Source organism: Rhinolophus sinicus, chromosome 18, assembly GCF_057876585.1.
Source record: "Rhinolophus sinicus isolate RSI-liver-muscle chromosome 18, RSI-T2T, whole genome shotgun sequence".
In the NCBI taxonomy this organism is placed as follows: Eukaryota; Metazoa; Chordata; class Mammalia; order Chiroptera; family Rhinolophidae; genus Rhinolophus; species Rhinolophus sinicus.
The window spans coordinates 34,328,306-34,350,331 of record NC_142518.1 but is presented as its reverse complement, the minus strand read 5'-3'; the positions used below and the strand labels follow the sequence as shown (position 1 = coordinate 34,350,331).

The 22,026-nt window shown below is 39.9% G+C and overlaps 1 protein-coding gene across 1 annotated transcript in view; it reads left to right on the top strand.

Annotated features, from left to right (window-relative positions):
* EFHC2 (EF-hand domain containing 2) overlaps positions 1–22,026 on the top strand; it is a 267,304-nt gene that overhangs the window by 131,264 nt on the left and 114,014 nt on the right. The window contains 3 exon segments of the mRNA XM_088794715.1: positions 7,521–7,663; positions 10,382–10,578; positions 13,676–13,806. Of these exon segments, the coding sequence (XP_088650841.1) occupies positions 7,521–7,663; positions 10,382–10,578; positions 13,676–13,806 (471 nt within the window).

Below are 22,026 nucleotides of genomic sequence, written 5' to 3'. Positions count from 1 at the left end.
GTCCTTTGTCTTTCAAGAAATAATTCTTTATTTTTAAGGACTTCAGAGTTTTAGATTTTCAGTTTTAGAATCAATGCTACTGAAAATGTGGCACCCACGTTTGTTAGAAATGCTAATTCTTGTGCCGCACCCCAGACCTACTGATGCAGAAACCCTGGGCGTGGGGCCGGTACTCTGTTTCACCATACCTCCATGGTTTCTATTGTGCACCATGGTTTGAGAACCACTGATTTTAATCATCTAAGAGGGACACCAACTCATAGTCCATCATCCTCTCTTGTGATAGCAGTGTTTACAGGGAGGTTCCAGGGCAGAATTTTTTTTTTTATGAGTTTGTTTATTTTGTTCTTTAGGTTCCACATAGGAATGAAATCACACTGCATCTGTCTTTGTCTGACATGCTCCACTCTCCTCATGCTTTTTTATAATTCTGCTCTGTCACACCTTTCTACCTCCAGGCGATCACTGGTTTGCTTTCTGTCACTAGAGTTTGCATTTGTTAGAAATTTTTATCTGGCTTCTTTTAAATAGTAAGTACTATTATTTTGAAAATTTTCCAAGTTATTGCATGTATCAGTTGTTCATTCTTCATTGTTGAGCAATAACCCATTATATGAATATAGCATAATTTGTTTATCCATCTGTTTGTTGATGGACATTTGGATTGTTTCCAGTTCTTTTTTCTTTTATTTTTTTAAATTAGTTTCAGGTGCACAAGACAAAGTAATACTTAGACGTTTATCATTTATATCCCTCACACTGTGTGGACCCCCTCCGCCATCCACTATCCCTCTGACATCGCACAGAGCCATTACATTTCCACTGTCTTTATTCCTAATGCTGTACTCCACTTCTTGTAAGTATATACATACACACACACACACACACACACACACACACACACACACACACATATATATATACACAAACTTGTAGTTGACATTCATTATTGTTCAGCTTTAGGTGTCCAGGCATCTACATCTTCTCTGAGGTGGTCTCCCTAACGAGACAAGTGTCCATCGGATACCCTACAAAATCTTTACAACATTATTGATTACATTCCCCAAATTATTTCTCAAAACCCCGTGGCCATCTTGTGGTTACTGACTGTTTTCTAATCCCCTCACCTTGCCCCTTATCCTCACCCCCCCCCCCATCTAGCAACCCTCAGTTTTTCCTCTATGTCTCCAAAACTGTTTCTGATTAGTTCATTCACTTATTCTTTTCTTTAGATTCCACATATAAGTGAGATCATATGATATTTGTGTTTCTCTGTCGGACTTATTTCACTTAACATAATGTTCTCTAGGTCCATCCATGTTGTTGCAAATGGTAAGATTTCTTTCTTCTTTACGACTGCATAATACTCCATTGTATAAATGTACCACAGTTTCTTAATCTAGTCATCTACCGATGGGCATTTCAGTTGTTTCCATGTCTTGGCTATTGTGTATAGTGCCAGGGCAGAATTTCTGATGGATACTTTTCACTAACTGCTGTTTTTAAGGGCAGGAACCTGAAAGAGGCGGGCAGAAAGAATGTTCCTATTGTAAAAGGAGAGGGAATTTTTCTTATAAGTAAACAAAATGAAACATGATCCAGGGTGTTGCTTCTAGAACCTGGGGAAAGCAGTTCCTTTTGGGTAGTTACCTTAGTCTGTCTTTCTGTCTATACCACGTCAACTTGCCCACAGAGCTGAGTGTAGACAGCATTCCATGTTCTTGTCATGCTGTTGTCTCTGAAGGATGGTGGTACAGGCACAGATGTCTCTAATTTTGTTTCTTTCTGTCCACTCCTCATTCTGTGTCAGGAATCCACTTACCTCAAGCTTCCACACAGTGACCTTGATTCCATAGTAACTAGTACGTTCAGCTGGCAACTTATACATGAGTTTGAATAATCCAAGGTTTTAAAACTGTGAGAACCTAAGGAAGATGATCTCACAAAGTATGCAAAGAACAACTTCTTAATGCAAATAAATAAACTGTGAATTGATATGTGCAATTGTACATGACATATATTGGTAATATGTATTTCTATTAAAAATGTACTGGGTGCTAGTTGTTGTATGAGGTTAATAGTGATCTATTATGAGTCGTTGGAGGAAATAGTTTCAAATTAAAGCATGTGAGGGAATGAAGACCTTTATTGTCTGGGTAAAAATTCACTGTGGTGGCCTGCTGGGCAGATTGTCTAATCTGACTTGGGAGAATCAGAATAATGTCTTTCTTGCTGCATCAGGCTGAATTAGTTATTTTGTTCTCTGTGTGCCCACAATGCTCTTCTGATCACACCTCTAATAATAACAGGATTACTAATAATAAAAAGCAATTTATGGTTATTATGTGCTAACTACTTTACAGTACTTGATCTCATTAAATCCTCAAAGCAACTTCATAAAGTAGATAATATTATTGTACCCATTCTTCACACGAGGAAACTGAAGCTCAGAGACACTATACAACTTTCCCAAGCTCACATAGCTGATATTTAGTTGAACTAGAATTTGAATCCAGGGAAGTCTGACTTCTGGAGTTCACTTTTCTTGCCACAGAACCTGTATGTATCACAGTGTATGGCAATTACTTGTGTATGTCATTGTGATCTCCCTCCTTGAGAAAAGGGACTAGTTTCATTGCTTCCCTCAGAGTAGAATAGTGCTTGCTACATACTTGGGGCTCAATAAATATTTGTCCAGTAAGCGAAGGAAGGAATAAATAAGTGAGTACATAGAATAAACATTCACCCTTCTAGTCTTAATGATAGATAGAAGAGACAGGTGGACTTCCTACTAGGAAGACTATTATTCCAGACTTGTGCTATTCATAACCATATAACATCCAAAATTCTTAGTTTAGTCCTAATCTCTGACTTGTTTCAGATATTGTCTATGTGCTGACTCCATCAGTCATTTTTTTCCTCTTTAAAAAATTTTCCCCACAATAAAAATAAGCCTTCCCATCTCTCCCAACCATAAGACTATAGCTTTATCCGTTTTTGAGGGTTTTGGTAGGTATGTAGCCCTCGGTGAGTCATTCATTTTCTTTGTTAACATATGTTTACTGCGTACTGCTATGTGTCAAATACTGATCTAAGGGGTTGAGACACATCAGTGAACAAAACAGACACAAATCCCTACCCTCAGAGAACTTACATTCTAACTGGGGAGGCAGAAAATAAACAATAAAAATAATACATAAGTACATTCTGTAATATATGGAAGGTATTAAGTACCATGGAAAAAAATAAAGAAGGTAGTAAGTTGCTATGAAAAGAATAAAGAGGAACTGAGAATGTGGGGTTGAGAGGCACCCGCTGTTTCAATTTTTAGTAGTGTGGTCTGGATGGATCTTACTGAGGAGAGGTAACATGTTTAGGCAGAAGGACAGTTGGTGTAAAGGGCCTGAGCAAGGAGCAGGCTTGGGGTGTGCAAGGAACAGCTAGGAGGCTGACACCATTAGAACAGATGAATAAAGGGCAGAGTAGAGTGACTAAGAGAGGTAATGGGGGGATCAGGTAACATAGGGCCTTGTAGACCATTATTAGGATTCTTTTGACTTTGAATGATAAGGGGAGTCATTAAGAGATCTGAACAGAGGAGTGACTTGATCTGATTTACATATTAAAAGAATGACTCCAGATGCCTTGTTCTGAGTAGACTGTAGAAGGGCAATGGTGGAAGTAAAGACCAGGCCAGAGGTTACTACAGTAGTCCAACAGAAAAGGTATGATGACTTAGATCTGGGTGGGTGCCATGAAAGTGATGAGAAATAGATTCTGGAAATATTTTGAAGGACAAACCGATAGGATTTTCTGACAGATGGGGTATGAAGTGTGAAAAAAGAGAGGAGTAAAGGATGAATCTCAAGGTTTTGGCCTGGGCAACTAGAAAGATGGAGTTGCCATCTACTGAGATGGGAAAGACTGTGTGTAGGTAGAGTAGGTTTGGGGCAAGAGCAGAAGTTCAGTTTTGGAACAAGTTAAGTTTGAGATGTCTGTTAGATAGCAACTGAAGATATTGAGTAGTCAGTTGGATATATGACTTTGGAGTTTGGGAGAGAGGTCTACACTAGAGATAGAAATTTGGAAGTCATCAATGTGTAGATGGTATTTAAAGCTTTGAGACTAGAAGAGATCACCAAGGGAGTGAATATACACAAAGAAGTGGATACCAAGTTATTTCTTGTTATCCCCGGGATACCCCAAATTAAGAGATTGAGGAAAAGAGGAGGAACCAGCAAAACAGACTGAAAATTAGCAAACGAGGTAGGAGCAAAACCAAGAGAATGCATGATTCTGGAATCCAAGTGAAGCAAGAGTGTCACAGAAGAAGGAATGATCATTTGTACCAATTGCTGCTGCTTGGTCAAGTTAGACACAAAAATGAACCACTGACATTGACATTGTGGGGATCATTGTGGACCTTGACAAGAGCAGTTTAGGTAGAGCAAACCTGATGAAAGTGGATTTAAGAGAGAATGGGAGAAGAATTCAAGACAGTGATTATGGATAACTCTGGGCTGTGTGTAGAAAAAGTTAAGACATAGCTGCTGGACCTAGGAATTTATCACTTGTTTTCAGACAGTGGGAATGAACACATTAAAAAAACACCCAGCCAAGAATACAAGTCTATACAGTACTAAATAGGGTGCCACAAATTATGGTCTGTGCAGGAGGTATGAGTTGGTGGTCAGCTGGGAGGGCAGCCATGGTCAAGGAGAGCTCTACTGATTGGGCCCAAATGGGTGGACAGGGCCCAAATGGGTGGACAGGACCCTGAGCAGGCACAGGAAAGGATGAAGGTGTGCCCTGGCGGTGGGGATGATACCAAGTGAAAGGCCTGCAAACAAATGAGCACAAAATGGAACAGTAAATGAAGTGGCTTGTGTGACTTGAGTAGAAGAGTAAGTTATAGGAAGTCATGCCAAATAGCTGTATGTGTGTGTGTATTTGAACCTTGATTTCTCAATGGCCTGGAAAGCCAGATTGAACAGAATAGGTGGTATAATAGGAAGCAGGGAAAATGCCAAAGTTTTTAGAGTCCTGGGAGTATTGTGATAAAGAATATTTAGAGAAGTTTGATAAATTAGCTTAATAGTCAAGGAAATATCTGAAGATACTTGCAGTGTTTTTCAGAGTTTGCGCTGGGGACCACTTCATTAGAATCTCTTGGGGAGCTTTATTGAAAATGCAGGTTTCAGGAGATGTAAGCTAACTAGTGAATCCATATCTCTGGGGGTGGGACTCTGTATTCTGTATATTTAACAAACTCCCCAGGTGACTTTTATACACGATAAAGTTTCTGAACTGCTGGTCTGAAGATTTTGTTTGAACAGATTATGTTCCTGATTGATGAGCTCTCCACAACACTAGAATTAGGTGAAAAATGGCATATTAAACATGAGAAATCCACACTTAACATACACATTTATAAATTTATGTAAGTTCTAAGAAGCTAAATTTACAGGAGCATTCATTTGCCCTGACATTTGACCTCATTCAGTTGTTTCAGTGATATTTCAGGCATCTGTAAAAGTTATGGCTCTTTCATGAGAGAGGGTTACCAAATCTTTTTGTTACTTGTAAATCCAATTATGTACCAGAGAAGATGCCTGACAAGGTATAGCTGCAACCCTGCACCGTATGAGGTCTGTCTAAAGCCTGGGGAAATAGGAACTCAGAAAACAGCCATGGAGATCTGGTTATTCTGCCCACACTGCCCTGGGGCTACCCTTATAAATTGCTACTTTTCATCTCACATGAGGCCTCAGACTGGGAATCTTGGTGCCATGTTTTTTCAGTCCTGCTCCCTTGGACAATCTGAGAAAGGGGCAGAAAAAAACACTTTTGTCTTGTTGATGATCGACATTCTGACTGGGGTGAGGTGATATCTCATTGTGGTTTTGATTTGCATTTCTCTGATGATTAGTGATGTTGAGCATTTTTTCATATGTCTATTTGCCATTTGTATGTCCTCTTTTTACTAACAATTGTCACCCCAATAAATTTAATAAAATAAAAAAAAACACTTTATACCTCTGGAAATCAGAAATGTTCTTTGTTTTTGCTTTTCTGTTTTTTTAATTAAATCACTGTGACCACAAGGAAAGACTGAATTTTAACAAAGGAGAATTTGAAAGCAAGAACCTTACTTCTTAGAGTTGTGACAGGGAAGTGACGAAGTACATGGCTTATTTTACTCTATGCCACCTTGGGGTACTGATTTTGATTATCAAAGACCTCTGCAAGGGTTTAGGATTTGTTATGTAGCTCACATTTCACCAGCTGATATCCACCAACATGCTTCTGCTGACAGACCATAAATTAATTTCTTCAATGATGAGGTCATCAGCTTTGGGAACTTTTGATTCTAGACTTGATCCCATCTTCAGTCTACTAGATTATTCTATTCATGCATAGAATTCTAAATGCAAATTTCAATCTATATGGATCTTATAACAACTTTCTACAAACATTTATTGAGTACTTAAAAGGTAAAAAATGTTATATTAGATAATGGTTAGTAAGATGCAGTCTTAGCCCTCGGAAAACAGACTTAGAATGGCTACTTAGAATTTGGATGATAAGTGAAATAATATTTAATATAGTATTTGAAAGGGAAAAGCTGATTATTTCCTTGAAGTGAGTTGGAGGATACTGCAGAACTGGCGGAATGCCTCAGGAAGGAGAGGACGTGGGGCTAGAAGAAAAGAAATGGGCATGAGAAAGTGGAAGGTGGCTCTAGGTACCCGTGGAACACACCTGCTGGCATGCTTATGCTTGGGCAATGAGGGCTAGGTGCTATTCTTTTTGCTGACGTGATTGTTGTGATTGTTGATTAGCTTTGTGAGTAAGGGACAACCATTTAATGAAGCTGGTTTGAGTAGTGTGTTTATGACATTTATTTTGCATATATTTTCCCAATGTGTTACCCTGGACAGCTAAAGAATAAGTGATATTTTACTACATCAAGAAAATTCATCTGCATATAGATATAAAGCCTTAGTAAGAAGATAGTTGAGCTTTTTCAACTTCAGAGAGTTTATCCTACTATCTTAAAAGCATAGCACACCTGGGGGATGGGGAGATGCATGAAATGGGTGAAGGAGGTTAAGAGGTACAAACTTCCAGTTTCAATCTATGTGGTTATAAGTAAGTTATAAGTAAGTTATAAGTAAGTCATGGTGATGTACAGCATGGTGACTATAGTAAACAATACTGTATTGCATAGTTGAAAGTCGCTAAGAGTAGATCTTAAAAGTTCTTATCACAAGAAAACAATTTTGTTACTATGGTGACAGATGTTAATGAGACTTATTGTAGTGATAATTGCACAATATACGAGTATGCAAATATCGAATCATTATTTTGTACATCTAAAGCTAATATAATGTTATATGTCAATTATATCGAAATTAAAAATAAATCCATAGCACACCTTTTGCAGGTTTTATTTTATATACATAATGTGTAGAAGATTACTTGTATAATGCTGTAACCCTCATTTCTCTTCCATCTAGCTATGGCATCGAAAGCAATGTACTCCGGTTCTTAGCAAAACTAATCACAAACCAATATGCCAACATGGGCAGGCTGTTTATTATTTCATATTTTCTCAGTGATGACACAATTTCAGTGTTTGAACCCACAGAGAAGAATTCGGGTAAGAGACATACCTCTCATAGCAATTTCCTCAGAACAATTAACTGTCTCTTCATTTTGAAAATTAGTATGATCTGATTTTATAGCCTAGATGACCTAAGATAGTGGCTTTCACTTTTTTAACTACTAAAGTTTAGTTTACAAAGGTGTCTAAATGGGAACCCAGATATAAAATGCAAAAAGTGGGACAGTTTTGATTGGCTCAGGTCTGGGAGACTTGGGATGCCTCCTTTTGGACATTATCCCTCCTTCCTCTGTGGCCTCAGAGGCACCTCTGAGGAATCCAAGGGCTTCAAAATCATGGGCTGGCTATTGCCAGTTGCACTCATAGCCAACAAGACAAGAAGGAATCTGTATTCTTGATAGTACTGCTTATAAAATTTTTGCTTAACTAAATGACAAGAACCCCAGATTAACAAATTTAATCTTCAGAGTCCATCTTCCCTTGGCTCTTCTGTCTGTTGACGCTGTTGCCAAGTTTCCAGCACCCAGGCCCATGGAGTGCCCTGGACAGTGTGCCGACACCATGGCCCTTGCTGAGGAGAGCCATTGATTTTGACTTACCAGATTATGGAACTGCTGGGCTGTGTTCTTTGTCCCAACATGTTTAAAACTTGTCTGTGCTGAAGACACTTATTTGGGAAGAATAATCAGTGGTGTTCTGGTTAATTGGCTCTCTGAAAAAAATTTTAAAGGCCCTAATTTGTACCATTTGCCAATTTCTGTGGTGTAAATACCCCAGTCATGGCCAATTCCAATTTCAAGCAACCAACAGTTTAACCACTAGCTTGGAAATTCCCTGAAATTTGGTCAGCCCTTAAGAGCTGGTATGAGTCACTCAGCACACCAATGAATAATGAATAATTAGTATAGTTAAATCAGGCTCCACAGTGATTTGAGTAATGGATCAAATCTTAAAATATGAAACAAATAGGGATGAATATCAAGTCATGCTCTTAAAGGTGAAAAAATCAACTCTATGTCTAGAATTGGGAAGATATAGCCAAGCTAGTTGCAGCATATGTAAAACAGTAAGAGCGCTAGTAGTCAACTACATGCTTGCTAGTAATAATAGCAGCCATGATTGAGTACCTACTATTATCCTTACAAGAACTTTACTAGGTTAAGTTTTTGTTAGTCCAGGTTCTCTAAGAGGCAAACCCCAGGATGGGATTAAATGTGCAAGAGATTTATTAGGGGAGATGCTGGTGAGGGAAAATGTGGAAGGAGCCAGAAAATGCCAGGAGAGGCCTCAGACTGCAGTGCATGTCTGACTCCTGCAAAGGACAGAAGGAAGAAAGAAAGGGGGAGGTCTTAGACTGCACTGAAATTCTAAGAAAGTTTCATTAAGGCCTGCCGGGAGTCCTAGAGCCAAAGTCAGTAGTTGGAGGAGCCCCCATATTGCAGAAACGGACCTATCTCAGTATCCCTGCCTTGCTTAGTCATTTGTTGGCAGCAGCCTGTGGGAAGCATGACCTTGGCACAAACCTGGGGATAGATTTCAGAATATATCAGCTGGGGCCTTACATCACCTATATTCCCCACAGTGGGTGATCTGAGAGGTACATTTTCATAGCCCCCAAAAATTTTATCCTCATTTTACGAATGAGAATTCAGAGAGATACAGAGAGATTAAATAACTTATAAAGATCACTGAGCAAATGACGGAGGCAGGGTGGACTCCAACTCTATTTGGCTCCAAAGCCTAGTCTCCACCACCTCTGGTTTCTGAATATGGTAGGAGGAGTGTGATGAAGCTGACCCCACAAGCTCATCTGGTCTCAGGTTGTAGTCATAGGTCTGAAGATTTCAGTTCACTATCAGAAGATTACTGGAGTCCCCATGTTCAACTCTGCTCGCTGTTTTCCAAGAGGTCAAAAACCAAGTAATGCCCAGAAGAGTGCCGATGAAATGCTGAGAATTCTGGAAGCAAGAAATAGGAGGCATTGCTAAGAGAAGCAAAGATATTTTAACTATAGAAAAAAGAGTTAAGGCGACTCTCATTGTTAGCTTCCAACAATTAAGCTCCTTTCCAGAGGTGGGGCATCTTACACTTAATCTGCATGTCAGAATAAGTGTAAGACATCATCTGGCACACATGGGTGGAAATAAACTCGTGAGGAATTTTCTACCTGATGCTGTTCAGACACGCTCTAAAGATGAGTATATTCCTGATGTCGCAGTTCCCTACATGCTGCTGGGCATGTAGCTGGGCATGATAAGTGTTTATTCAAGTGTTTGGATTGGGAAGGGACTAGAGAGAGGAAAGAAAAGGCTGGAATGCCATACCACTTTTTTCTTTGCACACTCACCTAGGAAGTCTCATTTCTTCACCCATTGTCTCATTCTTCCCCTCATTCTGAGAATAATAGGCAATGTGAGTTCACAGCTAAGTTGTATGTTCTGGTTTTGAGCATGAAGTAACTCTAAAGGCAAGTTGTATGGTTCTTTCAAGAATAAAGGCTACTCATTAACTTTTTTTTCATAGGGAATTCTGGTGGGAAGTTCTTTTTTTATTATGTTTCAGGTGTACAAAAACAACATAAGACTAGAAACTTATACCTCTCACAAAGTGATAACCCCAGCAAATCTACTACCCGTCTGACACCGTACATAGCTTTTACAGTAACATCGACTATATTCCCTATTCTGTACTTTATATCCTGTGACTGTATATTTTTTAAAATTATCATTGACATTCAATATTATTTTATACTAGTTTCAGGTCTACGGAAGTTCTTAAAAAGAATGCGTGTTAAGAGGCCCGGACAAGAAGTCTTTAAAAGTGAACTATCAGAATATATCAAGGTCGAGGAGCTGTATATTGGAGCCAAAGTGAATGTGAATGGCTACGTGTTTCTTTTGCTCAGTGCTGATGAGTACACCTTAAAATTCATGGAGAAGAATTCAGATAAGGTGAGCTTACTTTGTATAATTCTTGACTTGCCTCTCAGCACTCTGCAGTCTGTGTTTTTCTTTCTCTAGGCCTTTTCTTCTTCATCTTGCTATCCGTTTTACATTGTGCATTCACACATGTGGGCATGAATAATGGATCCGTGCAACTTGGCCACAAGTCCTTTGACAGAGGCCAGGTCCCGGTCTACTCTGTTTACACGCTGGGTCCTTCGCTGCCCAGCATCACAGATGCCAGGCACAGGCAGGAGGCAGGCCCAGAGTTGAATCAAGTTTCCTGGTTTTCTGCTGACGCCAACAATGTTTTCAGAAAGAAATTCAGCAACTGTAGGAAAGGAAGAAAATCTGGTGCCACACACTGTGCTGTCCCAGTTAATTGGCACAGTCCTACCGGGAAGGCCAAGACCTGAACAAACAGAAACCCCAAGGGAACCCAATAGTTGCTGGGGTTGCAACTTCCCATAACAGGAGCCACCTGAGGCCTAAATAAGAATTCAAAGACAAATTGGCAACAGTGAACTCAAAGAGTGTTTTCATTTGAAATAAGATGGCAGATGGGTAGCGTTACTAAAAGTACTATTATGGCAATGCTGTTCAATAAAAATAACATATTGATAAAATCTTGATTTTAAGTGTGGACCAGTTTGGTATACAAACATGTCTATTTGAGAGTCATTGCCTAATATTGAAAAATCTATCTAGAAACTGCTTTAAAAATCTACCTGTAGGAAATAATATTTATATGCAGAGAGGAGGGGTGGGGGGGGAGAGAGAGAGAGAGAGAGAGAGAGAGAGAACGAACCAGAACCAGTTCTATTTTATTTATATATAAAATGTTCAGGGGTAAGTTGCTAAGATCAGTCTCTGTGTATATTATACCACATCATCTGTGTCAGTTTGGGTCCTCTGAAGCAGATGCCAAGACAGAATTAGACGTGTAACAGATGTATTGGAAGAAATGCATATAAAGGATAAAGGCAGAGGAAGCAGGAGTAGGTGGGGAGACAAGAGATGCAGGTTTGACCCCTGAGAAAGGAGAGGGAAGGAAGGAGGATGGGGGATGAAGAGCCTCAGATGCAGCATAGCTCTGAGAAAGTCGCAGCCAGGCCGATGGGGAGCCGAGAGCAAAGACTGCCCATCAGAGAAGTCCCGTGTCAGGCAGAGTGGCCCAGTCCTGGTGCCCCTGCCCTGCTGTCATTGGTCAGAGCAGTCTGAGGAGAGTGGCCTCAGTGGGAATACTGCACTGATCATGAAGGTACAGCAGCTGAGCGCTGTCAGCTAATAATGTTCTTTTCTGCTCAGGCTCTCTGACACTCCAGGACTGCCACATCATCTCTCATTTGCAGTGTTAGGAATTCAGGTTATTGTAAAACCATGAACCGATATCTCTTCAAAAGCACTGAAGTCAGGTGAGAGGCTCAATAACAGGGTAATTAGATTTCTGGAGCCCATTATGCTTGTTGGGGAAACCTGACTCCACATTTGAGACGCCTTAGACATGTAACTTCCCTGAGCTTCACTTTCCTCATCTTTGAAATGGGAGTAACAACAGTTCCTCTTTCATAGATTTGCTATGAATATTAGATGAGATAATATGTGTGAAGTGCTCAGCTCTATGTGGCCCATAGCAAGCTCAGTCATTGTCCAATTTACAATAGCTATTATACATTAGGGCTTGATTTTCAAACACAGGGTAAACCTATACCTTCATATAAAATACAGTTGACCCTCGAATAACATGGCGGTTAGGTGCACTGACTCCCCTACACAGTCAAAAATCTGAGTATAACTTTTGGCTCCCCGAGAACTTAACTACTAATAGCCTACTGTTGACCAGAAGCCTTACCGATCAATAACATAAACAGTCAATAAACACATGTTTTGTATGTTATATATATTATATACTGTATTCTTACAATAAAATAAGCTACAGAAAAGAAAATATTAAGAAAATCATAAGGAAGAGAAAATACATTTACAGTATTTATTGAAAAAAATTCACATATAAGTGGAGTCCTGCAGTTCAAACCATTGTTCTTCAAGGGTCCACTACACATGCGCGCGCACACACACACACACACACACACTTTTTTTTTTAAATTTTTTAAATTTACTTTTCAATAACAGTTGACATACAATAATGAATATATATATTTTTAAGCTATAAAGGGCTTTTCTCCTTTCAAAAGGTAAAAGAAGGGTAGGACATTACCTGGTATCAGCATCCCAAGTGAAAACTGCATTATTTTAAAACTGCCGTTAACAAGGACATTCTAAGCAGCGAAAGATTAATATACTCTGAGGAGTCTTTTCAAAAGAGCTAAGAGATCCTATCATGGAAATAGATGAAAGGAAATGCAAAAAAGGGAAGGAATGGGGGGGCTGCAGTAGGTGCCAAACCCCCTGGTGGAAGAGAAGGAGCTTTATACTAAATTACCATCAGAGTTTTTATTTTCGTATGTAGTGTTCTCATTTTTTAGCTCTTAGCTGTAATTATTTACAACCTTATGCTTTATTGGATTGAATAAAGAATATTCTTACAGAGTCAAAAACCAAATCATAGAGTAGGAGAGTAGGAGACAGAAACTGGAGAGTGCATGGAGAGTGAATGTAAGAGGATTGCACTGTGTGTGTACCTTTGACACCCAGCCTTGCTCTGCTCGGTGTATCACAAGGTGGCCAACAAACAGTTCCAGGGGTTCGCTCTAAAGATCTGGAGAAAATGGGAGTTCACTCATCCAATTTCGAATCCCCATTCTGTCCATTAGGGTCTCCCAGCATACAGCACCAGTGTCTAAAGGTTACAGGGAGGAAGCTGCTGTGGTGGGAGCAGGAATTGTTTTTTGATTCCTGTGGCCTGCTGTCCCTTAAGCTCATTTCTTTCTGATCTGGGCCTATGCTAACATTAATCCTTGTCCTAAAGCCTTAACTGAAGAGATGCAAATTTAGTCTTGTCTTCTCTGTGGTGATCTCTATGGAAAGACATGCCCCACTAACTTCAGATTCACAGTGTGAAGTCTTTTTCCTGGCCACCAGAAAGATGGGGCTCCCTATGCCTCAGGCATTTTTAAATATCTTTCCTTTCTTTTCCCCCTTCCAGTTTCCTTTGAGCAAACTTGAACTTGCCCTAGAAAAGCTGAAAGAAAAAATACCAAAATCCGGAGACATCAGGCAGGTATTTAGGGCTGCTGACGCTGGGTTCATGAAGAAGATGGATTATAATACATTCAGGTAAGCCATATTCTGCTCACAATAATCTGTTTTCCTCTCAAGATTGTTCAAATATCAGAAAAAACAGTTCCTTCCCTAGTGCTTCCTAATTAATGCTACATACTTTTTATTAGAAATTGCCATTTCTTTGCATTCGTATTACTTTGTAGTCCAGTTTTGCCCATTTTTAGTACATCTTATACATTTGCTTAGTAAAGAAGTTTATAGGTGAGAACAGAGAGAGAAACGTGTAGAAAGACAGTTGGTCACATTGTCTTGTGAATCATGGTGTTGAAGGATCGGGAATGCTGGCAAGGGTGCATCTGAATGAGAAATGCAGGAAAAAAATGCAGTTAAGAACACCTCTCCAAAATCTGGGCAATCCTTAGGAATGTGATCCAGTTGGAAAAGATAGTGGAAGCTTAGTATACTGAGTATTAGAGAAAGGTGGTATGTATGAGTGTGTATGTGTATGCTCATACACATCTGTGTATTTCTATAAGAATATAGAAATCAAGGGAAAATATATGATAGTAGTTAAAATAGCATAAGAAATCATGAGCAATAAAGATTTTCTCTAAGGTAAAGCTGAATTCTGGGACGGTCCAGTGAGTGGCTGACCTAGGCAAATTTCCAAACAGTGGAAACACAGGGAAATTCAAATTCAGGGTCTAGTACAATTGTGAGGCTTCTCTTAGACCGAAAACAAAGTGAATGGAGCCTTCAGGAGAATATAAATTAAATCATAGATGGAGGACAAAGGGGACTTTCTCTTTAGGCTGAGAATTCTGGCTCCTGAAAACAATAGTGGCTAAAAGCTATATTGGAAACTTGGCTTGATGCAGTCCAGATATGGGCTGAGAAATGAGGAAGTGAGCCCAGGAGAGGGTGGCAGGGAAGGCTCCAACTTTGTGCCTGAAGTTACCTATTGCATCAGGGCTTGGTGACCTGAGCCCATCATTAGGCCCCAAGTGTCCCAAAGCTCATTTGTTGTTTTAACAAAGCTCTTTTGTTTTTCCAAAATATTCTTTTGAGAGAAGCAGTCAGAGGATATATTTTTATTGTTTAGAATTCCCAACCTTCTGGGATTAATAAGAATTTATAGTTCGTTGTTATTGTTCATAGTAGTACACATGTTCATGGTCTTTTGAAAAATAAATGGAGACAGAGTAAAGAACAAAGACAATTGCTCAGGCCACGGACTAATGTCAAGCAGTAGAGGAGAAAACAAATTTCCACCAGAAATGAGGGAATGGTTTCGTTTTATTATTTTGTGTCCTTTTATGAAAGCATCCATTCTCCCAACACTCTAGCAAAGTCTATTGGAAACACTTTAGAGAGTTTATGGGGCTTTGGGGGAAGCACTTAGGCCAAGCAGGAGATCCAAGAAAGAAAAGTTGCTCCACAGATGGAGGCCTGACCCTGACTGTGGGTGGAATAAAGGACCACTACACTGTGATTGGAGGATGGTCCCAAGACACTACATGCTCGGAAAGAAGCAACTCCTGATTTTTAGGCCCTCTCCTGGCCAGAAATCCCTTAAGATGAAAATCAGATCAGGTCATGACTGGCTTGAAAAACCATTCAGTGGCTTGCTGTTGTCCTTACAGTAAGATCCAAATATTTTACTGCAGCTGGCAGGGCCTCGAGTGATGCTACTCTCTGTTTACATTTCCAGTGTCATCACTTCTTTTTCTCCAGCCCTGTCCTCTGCCCTTGCTGGCTGTCACTCAGTTTCTCAAACACATCAAGCTCTTTCCAGCCTCTAAGCCTGTGCAAACGTAGTACCCTCTATTTGGAATGTCCACACCACCATCCTCTGCTGGCAGAGTTTAGGACTCATCTTAAATGTCACTTCCTCAGATGGACTTATTTTCTGACTATCCTACCTAAAGTAGATCACTCACTTATTCTTCGTCCTTTGTTTATATTTTTCGTAGCACAACTTACAGTTTACTTAGATATCTGTACGTGGTGTGTGTGCTTGTGTGGGTCTTATCCTATTAGAATGTGAGCTTTCTAAGGGGCAGGAACCTTGATGGCCCTGTTCACTGCCTTATCCCTTGTTACCATGTTAAAGTTCTGGCTGCTCGCCGCATGAAAGCCAAAATTCAAGAGACAAGGTTGGTGGAAAGAAAAGAAGGTTTATTCAAAATTCCAGCATTCTGGGAGGATGGTAGACTCTTGTCCAAAGACCATCAGCCCCCACCCCCCCAGTATGGCCCAAAGGTTTTATAGGCCTGTAAGGAGAGGCAGAACAAAGGAAAAGGGGCTGGGGTGGGGAGGTGGTCTTGGCCTGGAGTAAAGAGTCACTGAAAATGCGCTTCCCAGAGGCTGGTTTGTTTCAGGGATAGGCGTGGATCTTTCGCAGATGCAAAAACTTTTTTCAAGTCAGTGTCCTGGAAGTTTCCTTGAGGAAAAGAGTCATTGATCCTGGTATGCATACAGTCCAGAGTAAACAATAATGGAAACTGGCATGCATGGTAAATATATAGTAAATAGAGTCATTAAGGTTTGGCGGGGGTGGGGGTGTGGGGGTGTTGGGGGGCTGAGGAGAAGGGAAGCAGAGAAAAAAAATTCAAAAAGTCCCAAGCTAAACTACACCGTTAAATTGAATTACACTAGAGGATTAAATCTCAAGATAGAAGATACAGTGTCACCCTTACAAGTACGCATCATAGTTCCTGAGCAGAATAATGACCTAGAATTACTCTTTGGGGTTCTAGTTTGAAGGTGGTGGCATTGTCTCCAGATGAGAGTGTAGACCAGAAGTCAAGTCGTCCACTCTATATGACGTGCTATGTGGTGGACACTGTGCCTTCTGTGGTTGGCCCACAACTGTGAGTCCCTAGTTCATGGTCTTCAACCCTCTCTTTTGCTTCTCAGGTTCTTTCCTGGGCAAAGGCAAAGGAACTACATAGCTAGTTGTTATCACACCACACCTTATAATTCTGTGCTTGGCACTTTTACTAGCTAATATGTTTCTTTTATTTATATGTATATGTATATGTGTATATTCTGGCTCTTCTCACCAGAATGTAATCTCCCTCAGGGCAGGGACCTTCTCCTGTTTTCTGCTCTATTCTTAATCACTTTTCACAGTGCCTGGCTGATAGTAGGGTGTTAATAAATATTTGTTAAGTGGCTACATTTTATCCAGCCCTCACTGCTCTGGCTGTCAGCCGAAGGCTGAGTTATCCGTATTAGATCCTCAAGCTTGGACCTTTCTCCTGAACTATAGACTTGGAGATATGAATGCCTCCGGGACAGCTCTCCCTTGGATGTCCCGTAGGCATCCCAAAATAACTTCCTCTAAATTGACCTCATTTTCTTCTCCCATAAAGTTGCAGCTGGGTACTCTGTCTTGGTAGGGGCCACCATACTTGTGCCCAGTGCCTGGGCCAGGGTTTGCCTTGTCTCTCACCTCTCCCCTATCTTGACCTCTCCCAACCTCTTGAAATTGCACTTCTTAAACTACTTTTTTCCATCCCCAGCTGCACTTTTGCTGTCCAGTTTTTCATCACTGTTCACTTGGACTCTCTTGAGAGCTACATAACTGATCTCCTTTTCTTAATTCTCATGTTCCTAAGTTTTGCCAGAGCGACCTTCCTAAAATCTGATCATGTCATTTCTCTGCTCTAAACCCTGCCTCAGCTTCTTATTATCTTCAGGGCAAATCCCACTGGTCGTGATCTGACCCTTGCCTATACCCCTCTCTTTATTTTCATCTCACTAGAAAATTACTTTTGTAGGAGTCACCATTTATAGAACACTTACATTGGGCCAAACATCATGCTAAGTGCTTTTCATCTACTATCCATTGGTAGCCCCTATTGAGTTATTTGTTTACTTCTCTGCCTCCACAATTGGCTCCTGCCAAGTACAATAGATGTTTGTTGAATAATTTAATGAATGGTCCTATTTCTCAAGGAACATTCAGTCTACAGCAAACAAGTAAATAATTGATTACCTTGCACTGGGGAAGGGCAATCTATCTCTTACTGTAGGAGAGTCAGGGATAGCTAGACCTCACTCACCCTTACAAGCCAAGTGATTTGGGCAACTCACTTCACCTATGTGAACCTCACTCTTTTGTCTATAAGGCTTGCTTCAGGCACTGATATTCTAAAACTCTTAAAATGTAGCTTTATATATACACTTGTAAGATGTCCCCTTTTCAAATCCATACATTGAGATAGACTAGTAAAGTAGGCAGAGGCAGGATTGTGGCATAAGTCTCTGGGCTCTACCTCTGTGGCCCTGATTCTTTTCCCTGCTTACATACCTGACACTGTCAGTATTCACTTGGGGACCCAGATCCTAGACCTGCTGCTCTGGCCGGTGGTCCAAGTCTCAGGCATTTTTTTTTTCCCTTAGAGATTTGCACTTCTTCTAAAGGAAACCTTCAGGGTGGTAGCTAATAAACTATCTCTGCATAAGGTGCCAGGGTTGATAATGGACTAATGTATGGCTCGTCCTGAGATATTTGCCTCAAAATGGAGGAATGCAGGGATGGGAAAAAGAGGCAGTTTGGGGAGGGAATGTTTCTCTTCTGCCTTGTGTGGGTCACTAGTTCTGCCTGTCTGGGATCCTCTTTTCATGGTCTGTCCGATTGGCCTATGAGAGCTGCTGCTTGTTATCAAAGAGTGCAGAAAGCCTTTCTCAGAGCCTCGGATACCTGAAGGGCAGATTTCAGCAGGGAGCTGGGCAGGGACTAGGCTTGGCAGGGCTAGTGTTTCGTGCAGTCGGGAACATGGGCAGGGTGAGGCTTCCCAGTCTGGACCCTGGACTCTGAACCACAGGCGGCAGCAGCAACAGCAAGGTCCTTGTGCCAGGAAAGATGTGGCCAGTCCCTCTCTCAGGCCACCACCCCGAGCCTTGACCTACTCATCAGAGATGGCACCCGCCCCATGTAGCCTGCGTTTATTTTGGTTTTCTGTGTGCTCACCTCTTCTCCCCACCTGGGTGGAGCTCTCAGAGGGCAGGGCCCATGCCCAGTTCTCCCTTATGTCTTTTCCAGATACTTCCAGTACCGTGTCTCGGGCCTCAGTGAATGTAATGAATGATTAGAGTTCTTCCTCCGACCCCTATTATCATCTGCAGGGTCAGGAGATTTCCTGTGAACATCCACATAATAAATTCCTAAGATGTAGAGCCTCAAAAAATTTTCTTTCTTGTAAAACTAAAATTCTTCCTGAAGGAAGTAGTATAATATAAATCCGATTTTGGACTGCAAACCTTAATCCAAATTTCAGCTCTGCCTTTGTCAGCTTGGTGACTTTGAGTAAGTTGCTCAACAGTGTTTTCACCTGTAAAATGAGGATAGTAATACCGACTATGTACAGCAGTTGTGATGACTAAATTTGATAATGGATGTAAAGTTCTTATTTTAGCACATTGTAGTACATAGTGGGTACTAGAAAATTAAACCCCTTTATCAATAATTGCAACTTGGTGTCACTGAAAATAGTAGTAGGAATCTGTGTTCTGTTTTTGGTATTTCAATTAGTTATATATTTACCCATGATGAGGTCATTGAAAACACTCTTTAATAAATGAGGTTGGAAGAAACTCTTTAAAAACTTGGAGGCCATGAAAGTGGAAAATAAACATCAATATTGGTGGACTAAGGTTGGAAAACATTAATATAATCCACCCTATTACTGTCCTTTGCCCCAAGGAAGAAGATTATAAATTTAGTGCTTAGATCATTGTAATGATCTCATCCTGATTTATCTAGGACAATTATCTCTTCTTTTATGTGGTTTTGCTCTATCTTTATTTGAACAACTCTGTGTACATTATTATTGGTGTTTTTATTGTAAGCTGTCTAATATCTTGTAAGGAAGCCGTTAGTCTGTGAATCTGTATGAACAAAAGCAAAGACAAATTCCAAAAGCACTCAAACATCTATGTCATTGAGAATCAAATAGACACTTTGACAGTGTTCATAGCATGTCTTTGAGATGGGAGCCTCAGCATACATTTTTGAAAACACCATTTTGAACCTTCCTAAAAGCATTAAATATAAATAATGTGATGTCATAAAAAGAATGCTGGCCTGGAAATCAAAAACACTGAGATCTTTGATTTGATTCTGTCACTGCCTGATAGTGTTTGTATTGGTGAGGGCTGAGTTTTAAAAAGCAGAATCCTCTCTGGCTAGTTAAGCAGAAAAGGAATTTATTAAAAGGATCCTGGGTGGTTCACAGTATCTTTGGAGAAATAAGCCTGAGGCTAAATTCTAGGAACAGTGCCCAGAACTGGGCTGTAGAACTTGTCTGATGAGAAAATGGCCTCTGTTACCACTGCACCACCCACGACTCATTACTACATTTGCTGTGCTGCCAAGAATTCGATTTTACTGCAGCCATCAGTACCACCGCTTTTGGCAACCTTGTATCCTTTGCCACCCCAGAAAGCTTGACTTCTCTGAGACCAAATGTGGCCCATACCTAACTGTTTTTGTCTGTTAATCCCTTTCAACTCAAAGCCTTATGTAAGCTTCCCTGATTGGTGGAGCCTGCATCACCTGCCTATTTTCAATTGCAAGGAAGGCTGGGAAATTGAGCTCTGACTTCCATGTTGGGGTGACAGGGAACATAATATGGGACTTCCCCCAATATATAAGGGTAATTTAAAAGGTACCCTTTTAATTTGCCATGATAGCAAATCCAAGCCAAGATGAGCCAAATAGGGAACATAAAATGTTAACATCAGGGACTAAACTCCTTGTTTGTAACCAAACCAAGCAAAACACTTGCCTAGTTTTAGCACTTTGCAAATACTGTTCTGACCACCAAGCAGCTAAACAAAATACAAAGCCCTCCCCTACATTCTGCTACTTTGGCAAACTCTGACACACCTTTCTGAGTTTAAATTGCCTTAAATGAAGGTATTGGATTAGATTCAAGTTCCTAGATTGAAGGCTGGCAGTTATATTTGGTTTGGCTTTTGTTTAATGTTTTGAAATTTAGGAGTTTAAACGTAAAACTATATATCCGGTGCCTCTTGAAAAGTAGAAATCGGGCCTATATTTCCCCGTGGTATCAACCAGTTGTGGGTGAGTGGCAGTTGCCCAACTCAGAACCTATTTATTCTCTGTATTTCTTCCCAGTCTCTACAATTCCTTATTGTCCTATACCCTTTCCCAGTTATTTTACCTATATACTCTAGTAGGTTTAGGTAATCCTTGGACTAGATCATTATAAGGTCCCTTCCAGCTATAAAATCCCATTATTTTCTTACCCTAGGTATAGTGGAAATAGGCATTTAGGAATCACTGTTTAAAGAACCCAAAATAGAACTGAAGACTGATTTTTAAATTAGAACCCGAATATGACTGTGTATCTAAAAACCCAAAAGACTCCATTTAAAAATGGTTAGAACTATTAAGAATATTCAGGAAAGTAGCTAAATACAAGAAAACTACATAAAAAGCAATAGTTTTACTTTATACCAGTAATAACCAGTTAGAAAAAGTTATGTAATGGGGGATACTATTCACTATAGCAACAAAAATAATGAAATACCTGGGAATAAATTGGACAAGAAATGTGTAAGACTAAAATGAATAAAATTTCAAAACTTTATTATATCTCTGAGTGGGAAGACATGATTGTAAAAATTCTCATCTGTCCAAATTATATTTGAAGCAATTCCTATCAAAATTACAATGTGGGTTTTTGTTGTTGTTAGATTTGGTTTTGTTTTGTGGGTTTAGAGGAAGAGAAATTGGCTCATTGATTATGAGGTTCCTCAAGAAAAATAAGGGATTAAGAAATGTTGAAAAAGAAGAATATTAAAGTCTAGTTACTAGAATTTATGTAGTTTATAGATATTTTAAAACATCAAAATGTACTAGTAGAGGAACAAACTAAAATATTAGTGAACTAGAGTATAAAGTCCATAAAAGACCCATGTTTATGGACTTTATTGTAAGGTATATAGAACTTTTCAAATCAGTGGTGAAAGAATGGATTATTAATAAAGGTTTTAGTGGCAATTGATTGGGAAACATTTAATACATTTGTATTTTGTGGTAGAGCACAGTTTCCAAAAACTATGAAGGAAAAGTTGACTATATTGATTACAAGAAAATGGTATATTTCTCTATAGCAAAAGATACTATAAACAGACTTAAAGACAAAGGATAGACTGAGAGAAAATATTTACAGCCAGTATAAGAACCAGGGGATTACGGGTGGGGGGTGGGGGGTGGGAGATGAGGGTAAGGGGGAT